This window comes from Gopherus evgoodei, chromosome 10 (assembly GCF_007399415.2).
Source record: "Gopherus evgoodei ecotype Sinaloan lineage chromosome 10, rGopEvg1_v1.p, whole genome shotgun sequence".
Lineage (NCBI taxonomy): Eukaryota > Metazoa > Chordata > Testudines > Testudinidae > Gopherus > Gopherus evgoodei.
Genome location: NC_044331.1, coordinates 40,695,475 through 40,707,457, shown reverse-complemented (window position 1 = coordinate 40,707,457; position 11,983 = coordinate 40,695,475). Strand labels below are relative to the sequence as shown.

Below are 11,983 nucleotides of genomic sequence, written 5' to 3'. Positions count from 1 at the left end.
GTGCAGACCAGATAGAACATCTGCCTTTAGCAATGACTTTTCTAAAAATCTTCAGTCATGCTGTAGGGAACCCATCATCAAAGGAAGAAACCCTGATAAGCTTCTGGGATGAGAAAGCAAGTACTAGAGCAGCAGATCTCAAATGCAGTTGGGATCCCAAAGTGGGTCACAACTCTGTTTTAATGGGGTCACCGTGGCTGGCTTAGACTTGCTGGAGTCCAGGGTCAAAGTCCATGCCCCACTGCCTAGGGCCAAAGACCAAGGGCTTCAGCCCTGGACAGCATGGCTCAGGTTACAGGGCCCCTGTCTGAGGTTAAAGCCTTTGGGCTTCAGCTTTGACCCCACCCAGGCTGCTGGGGATGGGCTTTGGCCTTCACACCTGTGGCGGTAGGATTCAGGTGGGCCCAGGTTTCAATGCCCCCCACCTGAGGTCATGTAGTAATTTCTGTTGTCAGAAGGGGGTCATAGTGCAATGAAGTTTGAGAATCCCTGCACTAGAGTATGTGTTAGGAAATGCCTGAAGGGCAAGCTGGCACACGTACCTTGCACTGGCTTACCCACCCTGCCTATAATAGAATGGAGCCCATCCACACACTGTTGGATGCTTTTATTTGAAATAGTTTGAAGTAAACATTATAGCAAGGCACAAATGCCACTGCAGATTAAATAGATATGTGATGGCTTGGGAATGACCCCTGCTATTGTTACTCTACATAGGCTACCTTGTAAAACATTCCCTAGGCTAATGTACACAGTATCAAAAAATACAAAGAGTTCCAAACTGTTTGTATCAAAACACATCAAGACAAGAAAGTAAGCAATTCAAATCCAACAAGATAAATAGCTTTTAAATTATTTAAACGTCATAGTGAACAATAAAGAGCAGGATTTTGTCTCAACATAAAAACTGTACTGAAGTAATTATATTACACAAAGCATGTGAAGAGAACAAATGAAGAAACAGCATGGACAGTGAAGAGTCAATATGACTATATGGAAATAAAAAGTCTCCAAAGTAATTTATAAAATTGAGTAAAGATGGGAGATCTGCTATCAAAGGAGCTAGAGTATTGGAAGCATTACAGTATGGTGCGCTCTCAAACACCTTTATGGATGCCATTCTCTCCCCTGCCTGATCACGCGTATGGCGCATTCCATGCTACTCAAGCTGCTGTTAGTAGTGCTCAGACTGATTTTGTGATTCTGCACAGGATACGTACACTGGTGTTAACAGACTGACTTTTCTTACTGTAATCACAGTTATCTCTTTCAGTATCTTTTTCTCCCAAACAGCGAGCTAACAAACTACAGCAGATTACGTACATTTCTCTTGCAGAGTTTTTCATTTCTGTGATTGAAAGTATATAGACTATACCACTCCAGCTGATATAGCCACAGGCAGGTTATATTTGTCTATCTTGGGGATTTCAGCTGTCCCTGGAGTACTGGTGCATCCTCCCTAGTGCAGACAAGCAAAGATATTATGTGCTGCAATATGCGCTGGTGCAGATTATTCTTGTCTGAAACTGGGACAAACTGCACAGCTGCTAATTGAATCTTATATTGGCTCTGTCTTCAGCAGTGCAGCTACATTGGTATCTGGCCACCAAAAGCTTTAACTGTGGCAACTCCCCAGTGTAGAGGCCTTTGCTGCTGTGTGAGATCCTGTGCTTTGTAAATCACTTAAAAATATAAATGATTTAGCAATATTTATATAAACAATTTAAAAAATGACTGAGGTTGTAAAAATCTCTTCTATGGTGATTTAAATTTATAACAAAACTTGATTCAATAACATTCATGGAAAAACTAGGAGATGAATCTAGCATACTTCTAAGGCAAAGGTAGGCAAACTACAGCCCGGGGGCGACATCCAGCCCTCCAGACGTTTTAATCCAGCTCTTGAGCCCCCACTGGGAAGTGGGGTCTGGGGCTTGCCCCACTCGGGCATTCCAGCTGGGGAGCAGGGTTGGGGTCTTGCTCCACTCTGCATGGCTCCCAGAAGCAGCGCCACATCCTGCCTTTGGCTCCTATGCATAGGACCAGCCGGGAGCTCCGCATGCCGCCCCCACATCAAGTGCCGTCCCCCGCAGCTCCCATTGGCCAGAAACCACAGCCAATAGGAGCTGCGGGGGCGACGCCTGTGGACAGGGCAACATGCTGCGTTGCCTGGCTGCACCTCCACATAGGAGCCAGAGGGAGGACATGCCACTGCTTCTGGGAGCTACTTGAGGTAAGCGCCACCTGGAGCCTGCCCCCAGATCCCCCTCCCCTGCCCCAAACCTCTGCCCCAGCCCTGATCCCCCTCCCGCCCTCCAAACCCCTCGGTCCCAGCCCAGAGCACCATCACGCACCCCCAACCCCTCATCCCTAAGCCCCACCCCAGAGCCCACAACCCCAGCTGGAGCCCTCCCGCATCCCAACCCCCAATTTTGTGAGCATTCATGACTCATCATACAATTTCTATACCCAGATGTGGCTCTCGGGCCAAAAAGTTTGCCCGCCCCTGTTCTAGGGCAATGAAACAGCACTGTGTAGCCTACACAAAAGTCATCGTTTGCACCTGCTGCATGATGGAAAAGGATTTAACAGGTTCGTACTCTCCTGACAAGTATCTGGTTGACCCAAAGTCTTATGGATTTGAATAATAAAGTGGAAAGTTAGAAGATGAATTTAAGCCATAAATACCAGAAGAAAACTAAAAGAAAGGAGGTGAGGTTGGGGCTCCAGGCAGAGGCAGTACACACTCAAAGGAAGAGAGCTCATTTTCAGAAAGAAAACTGCAGCTTCAGAAAGTGCTCCTGCATCCTTAGGAGTTAGACAAGTTCCAGTGGGGTATCTTGTCTTGCTTTCTCTTTTCACTTCTGATCTGGCAGAGATTCAGCGCTATGGAGGTGGAAGCAGTTTTTATTTCCCTTACAAATTAAAAGTTAATGGAAAGCACAGTCCAGCTCAAGAAATAAACAGGATATTTCAAAGATCTGCCCCACTCCCACCCAGTATTTTGAGTAAAAAATGTTCTTTTCTTAAATCTTAGTAGCATTTGAATGATTGTTCTGAGAGCTGCTACTGGAATCCTCCAGGCCAAACCTTTGACTGTGTGCACAAAGCACTGAGTCACTCTTGCACATTTTGCATTTCAAACTATTTTCTTCCTCCACTGTAGTGTTCGCGTCTCTGTTATACTCTTCATGTCCATTCTCATTTGTATCTGTTTGTAACTTTTCCCTTTCCTCTTCCTCCTCTTCCTCTACTGGATCTTTTACTTTATGAACAATAAAGAGGTGTCTGTTCAGAGAGATGTGAGATGTATAACACAAGCCACAGAGCAAGCATTGAGAAGTGGAGTTGTCTGCCTTGTGCTGAGGTATGTGTTCCTGAAATTCAGTACTGATATCTGTTGCAAATCCACATTTAGCACATTTCCAATGTGTCTTCAATTTTTTGGCTGGTGGAGCTTCAGTGGTTGCCATCTGTCCCGGAGCATCTGCAGACACTCTTTTTGGAGATTTTGCCTAAAAATGTAAAAAATGTCTGTTGTTATATCCACGTAAGAGCAAGAACTTTAGCCTGCTGAATTGATCAACATGGCTACAACAACACTGGTACCTTTCAACACTGGTACCAGACCCAAAGAAGAACTCTGTGTAGCTCAAAGCTTGTCTCTCTCATCAACAGAAACTGGACCAATAAAAGATACTACCTCATCCACCTTTTCACAGTTAGAATTAAACAAACACCATACAGTTTAAAGGAACATGAAAGACAGGTTAAAGGCTCTCTGGAATGATCTGAAGGAGACATAGGCGGTGTGGTGCACCGGGGCAGTGAGTTCTATGCATATGGGTGGAACAGAAGGTGCAAAGATGAAACGAGGACACAGGAAACAGCTAGAAGGAAGGCTTGGGAGGAGCTAGAAGGAGAGTAGAGAGAAATGAGAACAGGGATGGAAGACAGGGCTAGAACTCTGACGGGGGAAAAATTTGTACTTGATGTGGAAGGCAAAGGGGTTTCAAAAGGGACATAACATGATCAGAGGAGGGGAGAGGTGTGTTATTTTATCAACAGCATGCGAGAAACTGGCAGAGTGAAAGGTAGGGAGGACCATAGAGGAGGCTGAAACAGCTGAGGAAAGGAATAATCAAGGCATGGAGAAGGGGTTTGGTCATAGGGCGAGGTAGACAACCTATGGCACATGTGCCAAAGGCGCTACACAAGCTGATTTTCAGTGGCACTCACGGTGTCCGTGTCCTGGCTGCCAGTTCGGGGGGCTCTGCATTTAATTTTAAATGAAGCTTCTTAAACATTTTAAAAACCTTACTTATTTACATACAACAATAGTTTAGTTATACATTACAGACTTACAGAAAGAGACCTTCTAAAAACGTTAAAATGTATTACTGGCACGCGAAACCTTAAATTAGAGTGACTAAATGAAGACTCGGCACAGCACTTCTGAACGGTTGCCGACCCCTGTCATAGGGCTTCTCTAGAGACATTGTTAAGGAAAAAACAGCCTGATTTGGTGATCAGCTGGACTGGGAAGTGGAAGAAGCTGAAGATGGCAAAGATGAATGGAAATAGGTAAGGCTGCAGATGAAACCAAATGTAGTCCCACTGAATGCCTCCTAGAATCATTCTCTCCTCAGCTGTGTGACTTCAGGGAAGAAAAACCACTGGAAGCTCAGCCAGCAGGAGCAAAGACAAGCAGCTGAAGCAGAGAACTTGAGACGTCATCTGCTCCTGGCAGCTTTATACAATTTTTACTCCGGACATTTCCTTCCCTCTGCTGATCAGCCGTTTGCTCCAGCTCCCTCTCAGCCTCTCCACTTCAGCCCTCTCCCTACTTCTCTCCCCTTCAGTGTCTCCTCTTATCTCTCTCTGCATCTAATTCCCTCCCAACAAAACCCCACATGGCAAAATTATGAACAAAAGCAAAAGAAACCAACAAAATAACTAGTACTATCATGCTATTTGCATACCATCACTCCGTTCATTCTGCTTGTATATTACATCTTTTCCACCAAACCTTTTGTCTGCCCTATCTATTTAGATCTTAAACTCATCAGGACAGGGACTGTCTCTTATTCTGCATTGGTACTGTGCCTAGTACACTAGAGATCTGATCTGAGTTGCAGTCCCTAGGCACTAATGTAATGCAAATAAAAAAAAAACAACTGCAACTACATCTGAGCACAACCCTACCCCAGTTTTTAAAACTGAAACGGATTAAAAAAATATAATGAAATTGGCTGAATAATTTATACAACAAATATAACTAACCCAGCTCTAATTAGGGGAAAGAAGCAAACCTTTCTACTATTGCAGGGATATTAAAAGAATTTTAATAGGAAAAAATAGTCCTTATAAAAATGGAAGTGATTGGAGAAGAAAATAATGAAAAAATTCAAGGTAAGTTATCTGTGGGGAAATAATTTAGAATACAAATATTTAATGGATGGGGGAAACCTGTGTGTGACAACAAAGTAAATTGAACCTGAGACCGCAGTGCAATATGGTTGTGCAAAATAAAATTAAAAGTTCCTGGACTGTGTCTGTTTTAGACTAGAAGGTTTAGACATCAAGGAGACGGAATTAAGAGTGTACATAGATATAATTAAGATTAATGAGATAAAAATACAGGGACTCTTTAGGCAGAGAACTTAGATTCAGGAGGGGGAGTGCTCCACAATCAAATTCCTGGACTGTGTTTGTGAGTATGCACAAGAGAGGTGTACAGGTATTGAGAGGGTTTTGGTGTCTTCTATTGGCTTCTTAATTGATCATTAATGCCAGAAAACATTGAGTTTGTACATTTTAAATACAGAAACATCAGGAAGTGACAGTTATGGCTCATATATCATTCTCAATTCACCCATAGGGTACATACATTTGATATTTTGGATTATTGATTAGATTGCTAAATGTTACTTTACTGAACAGTGTATTCCATGTGGGAAGAGTCACTACCACTATAAATCCATTAATATTTGCTTCCAGAGTTTGAGGTTTTAAAGATCAGCCATTTTTAAGGTGTGACCCATCCCACCTACCAAAAAACAAAAAGGAAAAACAAATGTGAACAACTGTTTATAAAGGTGAGAAAAGGTATTTTACTTATCCTCTAACTTGATTGCTCCTTAAAAATAATTTTAAAATTACTGAACAGATTTTCACAAACTTTCCAGAAAAATTCTACTTTTGGCAAAGCCCTAGTACGGAAAGTTACAGCAGTAAAACAGAATTCTGCTTTTTTCCATTAAAATTATGAAAGAGTGAAAATGAGGTTACAAATTTTGCCTCCCTAATTCTGAGTTTTGGTTCATACACAATACTTCTGGCTGTTCTCTGACCTACACTGTTAACTAAGACAATACTCCTGTAAATAACCCTGGCTGGGTATACTAGTTTCTAGGATATAACTCTATATAAACCCTGTAAGTATATATCGGGGTGGCCAAACTTAATAACCTTCCAAGCTACATACAATAATCTTCAGAAGTTCGAGAGCCACAAGACACGCACAACCTGCCCCAGAGGGCAGTGCCTGCTGGGGCACGGGTCTTGTGCCCTGATGCCCCCTGCGGGGCTAAAGACCCTAGTATCACCACCCTGCTGCAGGATATAAACCCCAATCTCCCCCTGCAGTCTGGTGGGTGAAGAATTTGCAGGGGGTGGGGTAAGAGGGCTCCACCAGTCACTATTTATAAACAAGTCAAATACATTTATTTTTCAGTACAACCACGTAAATTACTTTTGTTGAGTCACACTCCAGAGCTTTTGCTTTGGACATCTGGGACAGGTCCGGGTTTTTGATGCCATGCATGAGGCTGATGTGATTCTCCAGCATGGAAGGCTGAGAAAATGTTTGACTTTCGTCTGTGCAGAACCTTAAAAGCATAAAGGAAGAAAGTTACTAATGAAGTGAAAAGCACATATCTGCTGATTTAATTTCAGTAAGCCTGTTGGTAATGCAGAACTGCGAGCCAGTAAGAAATGTCACTGGCTACAGATAGGTATTTTTAGTATCTGAATTATGACTAATCAGATCATTTCAGAAGATGCATGAGTGCTCCATACACTACATAGCATTATTTATTAGCATCTCTGCCAAAATAATTAATCTACTTAAAGTTAAGTTTGCTACAGTAAGTAATAAAGTAAGATTCCCAAGTATGAAAGGTACAGAAATTACAAATAATGAGTATCAGAGGGGTAGCCGTGTTAGTCTGTATCCACAAAAACAAGGAGGAGCCTTGTGGCACGATAATCCATTCTTTTATATTCCAGTAGCAAACTAGAGGCCCCAACTGAGATCAGAGCCCCACTGTGCTAGGTCCTGTACAAACTGTCCCTGCCTCAAAGCATTTACAATTGATAACGATCAACTGCCATGATGAATTGGAGGAACCATCTGTGCACAGGGTGTATTGTGATGTGAAAATAGTGACTTGTAGGTTGAGGGCTGAGAACCAGTCTCCCCGTTCCAGTGCTGGGATAATGATGGAGAGGGTAACCATCTTGAAGCACTGCAGTTTGACAAACTTGTTTAGGTTTCACAGGTCAAGGATCGGTCTCCCCCTACCAGATTTCTTTTGGATCAGAAAATAATGGGACTAAAACCCCTTCCGTCTCTGCTGGGATGGGACTGACTCTATGGCTCCCAGTTGCAGAAGGTGGTTTATTTCTTCTTGTAGAATGTGTATATGAAAAGGTTTCCTGAAGAGGGACAGGAAGGGAGCATGGGTGGGTGGGATAGATAGGAATGGGATGGAGTATCCTTCCTTGATGATCTTTAGAACCCATTTGTCCAAGGTAATTAGCTGCCATGATGGAAAGAAAGGGTCTAGACGGTCGCCAAACTAGTGGGATGTTGCAGATTGTTCCAGTCACAAAAACTGAGGGAGGGTTTTCAGGGCCTTAACCACACCTTCAAAATTGTTTGGCCAAAGATGTGTGAGAGGTAGCCCCTTGAGGAATCATATGTCTGCGCTTGGCAGGGGGGTTCTGTCTAAGTCTTTTGGTGTCGTACTGTTGATAGGGAGTGTACTGCGGTGGTCAGGATTGCAAGGGAGGTTGGTATTTCCCCAGCTGACTCTTCCGCGCTAGTGTGTAAATGCCGAGAGAGTGAAGAGTTGCTAGAGAGTCCTTAAGGGAGTGTAGAGATTCATTCGTATGCACTGCAAATAATTTTGGGCCCTCAAAGGGTAGGTTCTCAACAGTGGTTCGTACCTTCTTAGAGAGGCTGGAGAGGTGCAGCCAGGATGCCCGCCTCAGGACTACGGCAGTTGTGATGGAATGGGCAGCAGTATCCGTGAAGTCCAAGAAAGCTTGTAAAGCTCTATGGGCCAAAAGGTATCCTTTGGATACGAGTGCCTGGAGTTGCTCCTTTTTGTCATCAGGAAAGTCTTGGGAGAGAGTTTCTGTATTTTGGAATAGGACCAATCGCTTCCAATCCCTGTCATAAGGGGTGGATCGAGCTTGGCATTGACAAGTAAGGAATTTGGAGTGGGGTGAGAAAAAAATTCCATGTCCTTTGTGGGAACATAATATTTTTTGTCTGCCCACTTGCAGGTCAGTAGGATGGACACTGGGGTCTGCCATAGCACCCTGGCAAGGTTGAGAAGGGCCTCATTGACTGGGAGGGCTATTTTGGAGGATGAAGATGTCTGCGGGATGTTGAGCAGTTTATACTGTTGTTCTTTCACTTCCTCCAAAGAAATCTGGAGGGAGTCTGCTATCCTGCAAAACAACTCCTGAATGTGTTTAAAGTCGTTGGCTGACAGAGGGGGTGGAGCCGTGATAGCCTCATCAGGGGAAGAGGAGGAGAAATGGAGTGGCAGTGGAACTTCTTCCTCCATTTTTTCCTTCCTCATCCACTATAGGGAGAAGTTCAGTCTCTGGTGATCAAGAGACCAATCGAGATGCCGAATGTGTAGGTCTTTGGCTTTCCTCTATAGGAGGCTTCCCAAACTGTGCTCTGTGCATAGCCCACGGATCCCAGTATGGCCAATCTGAAGGGAGAGGCATCTGGGGTTGCATCCATGGCAGTTCGTACCAGGTCCCTAGTGGGGATATGTAGAGGACTCCTTTTCTGTCTGTCCTGAGGATGAGGATGGGACGGAGTACTCTTTCTTCTTTTCCTTGCTGGGGAAGGGGGGTGCCGTCCTCGGAGGAGAAAAAGAGCAATGCTGTGATTCTGGAGAAGTGGACAGAAGTGGAGGGAGATTGTGTTTGAATAGTGGTGATACAAGCAGGTCCTTTGGGTATCTGAACTCCTGGGGAGGAGAGAGGAGCATCATTGGCACCAGTGGATGTAGTGGTGCCGAAGGAGAGGTACATTCTCTTGAGCACTTGTAGTGGGGCAGCTGCCCCACTCCTGGAGAACAGGGTTAAAAGCAGACAAGCTAGGCTGATTGGGGAAGCAGCCGCCACTGGTATGTCCAATTCAGTTAGGGCCCAGCTGGCTTTGCTAAGAGGGCTGGGGGCCAGGAGCTGAAGGAGTCTCTCTCTAGTTGGGGGGTGAAGGACCTAGCTGCCAGGGAGAAAAGGGTACCTGGAGTGGAGCAGGGCTGGGGAAAGGCTAGAGGAGCTGGGGAGCTCCAACCTGGCAACTCCCCAGGCTGTGGCCTTGGTAAAGGCCTCTGCTGGTACTGGGGCTGGGAGGTGCAGCCCAGAGATAGGCAGAGGCAGCTGGTCCAACCTCCTTGCCAATGATAAGAGGCCTTTTACAGACTGCAGTTGCCCCGGTGAGTGGGGGCTATATGACAACTGGCAGTAACCATGGAGGCAAGGTGGATTTAGAGGGTTGGGGGTTCCCCTGGGAGGGGAGACCCATATTGGGGGTACTGCTGGGGCAGAACTCTGAGGTAAGGGGCACCAGGATCTGAGAGGGACATAGGGAACCTAAGCTTGCAGAGGGCACTCTGGGATGGACAAGAGCTAATTCCCAGGATGACCAGCAGGAGGCGCCGCACTGGAGAGTCTCGCTTCGCTACAGCACCAGAAGATGGACTCGAGGACTTGCTTGGTGCTGGCAGTTTTGTTGGCGCTCAAATGGACGTTGGCACTAGTAGAACTGTCGGTTCCGGTGATTTTGTTGGTGCCATGATGACCAAAGTTGACCTGGTTGGGGCAGTCGACACCATTCTTGAAGCTCTTGTGCCTCGGTCTCTGGTGCTGAGAGACCGTGCTGATGGTTGTAGGTCTGCCTGATTAGGGTCTTCAGACCTTTGTTTAGCTCCGGTACTGGAGGTATTCAGACAGTCCCTGGAGTTATGTCTCCTCTCTGAGGATACTGAGACAACTGACTTTGCAGGGGATGGTATTCTGCTTGGCATGCCTCAGAGGATGAGGGAACCATTTCTTCCCATCAGCGTGAGAGAGAAAAGATTTTCTTTTAGAAGGACATGACAAATGAGGGTCAGTGGACAACCTAGCAGAGTGTGAGAACCATGCAGGGGAAGTGTCCAGACCAGGGTCCGATGCTGGACAAAATGATCTCTCTATGAGAAGGGTTCCAGTTATGGTGGCAGTTTTGTAACGTGCGTACTTTCCCCATTGGACTGAGTCCCTAGTCACAACTATAATCTTCTGAACAGCCATCAGATGGCAATAACTGTCATTCACTGCCAAACTACGTAGCTACATTCAAAGTGATGAAGTAGAGATGAAAGACCCAGAATCCCATTTCCAGTCTCCTAAAGCATCTCATCTCTAAAAAGATCCAACGGGTGCAATGATTCTTCACTATTCTGAAGCAGTCATTTACATTTGCGTAAAGTGGGTATAAAATGTTCAGATTAACTGTTGTATAGATTAACTGATTTTCCACAAGTGTATCTGACTACACAAGGTGCAAGGCCATGGAGTGGTAGCTCCCACACAAGTTAGGTTGGTCTATACCATATTATACGAATCCCTGGTTAGCTGTAAGAGTTGAACTGACTTATTTTCCCTGAGTTCTGTTCACTCATGCTAAGCTACATCCCACAGTACCCTGCAATAGTACAACTGACCATAAGCCTATAGGAAACTTGTCAAACAAGGTATCTTAATTTTATGTCTTAGTACAAGCTAGGGAGGTTCTTTCACAGACCAGTACCTGGAATCTAGTGTCCAAAACAAAAATAAAGAAAGGTACACAACAAGTACATTGTGGGGGAGGGATAGCTCAGTGGTTTCAGCTTTGGCCTGCTAAACCCAGGGTTGTGAGTCCAATACTTGAGGGGGCCATTTAGGGAACTGGGTAAAAATCTGTCTGGGAATTGGTCCTGCTTTGAGCAGGGGGTTGGACTAGATGACCTTCTGAGGTCCCTTCCAACCCTATGATTCTGTGAAGTTAAGGAAATGGGATAAAATGATGGGCTGGATTTTAGTGATGGGTAAAGAGTTTTGTAACTTGTAAAATCATCCTATAAATATTCCTAGCTGAAATGTGTAACTTTGAGAGCGTTCCATCTGTGTAAGATGAGGGAAACAGCGCTGCACAAGACAGCTTCCCAGAGACTGGAATCACATTGAACCTTTTCCCTGTACTATAGTATTATTGAGTTTTAGCCATAAACCTGACTGATACTGGCTATTTGGTCTCTCGAATATCAGGGTGCATAAAAATCAATTATTTAAAAAAATTAATACATTTTAAAAAATGATTTTTTTTATTTAAATCAGATTTTTTTGATAAAATGCATTTTGAGGGGAGAAAGCAATCTAAACAGTTTTAATTAAGATACATTACAGATCAATGATATCTTATCATGGAATAGGGATTATAAATTCTAATTCTATAGTATGAGACAATATATTCATGTAATGTTTAAGCAAAGTTTTGTAAATGAGTTCCAATAGTTCATGGATTAGGGACCCAATCTTACCGGGTTCCAGGGGCTTCTGTATAGGTTATTTAGGTTAATCTTTCTATCTGCCCAATGGGGCACAGTCTAGAAGATACCATCAGAGTTTTGCAGTTCTCAAACTAGAT

The 11,983-nt window shown here is 44.4% G+C and overlaps 1 protein-coding gene across 2 annotated transcripts in view; it reads right to left on the bottom strand.

The window, feature by feature from the left end:
* Nucleotides 1-2,465: 2,465 nt before the first annotated feature.
* Nucleotides 2,466-11,983, bottom strand: part of ZNF592 (zinc finger protein 592) — a 94,450-nt gene continuing 84,932 nt past the window's right edge. For both annotated transcript variants that reach the window (XM_030577759.1, XM_030577758.1), the window contains 2 exons: nt 6,755-6,890; nt 2,466-3,515 (listed from right to left, as the gene is read on the bottom strand). In XM_030577759.1, the coding sequence (XP_030433619.1) occupies nt 3,027-3,515; nt 6,755-6,890 (625 nt within the window). In that variant the 3' untranslated portion in view covers nt 2,466-3,026. The remainder of the gene's footprint in view (nt 3,516-6,754; nt 6,891-11,983) is intronic.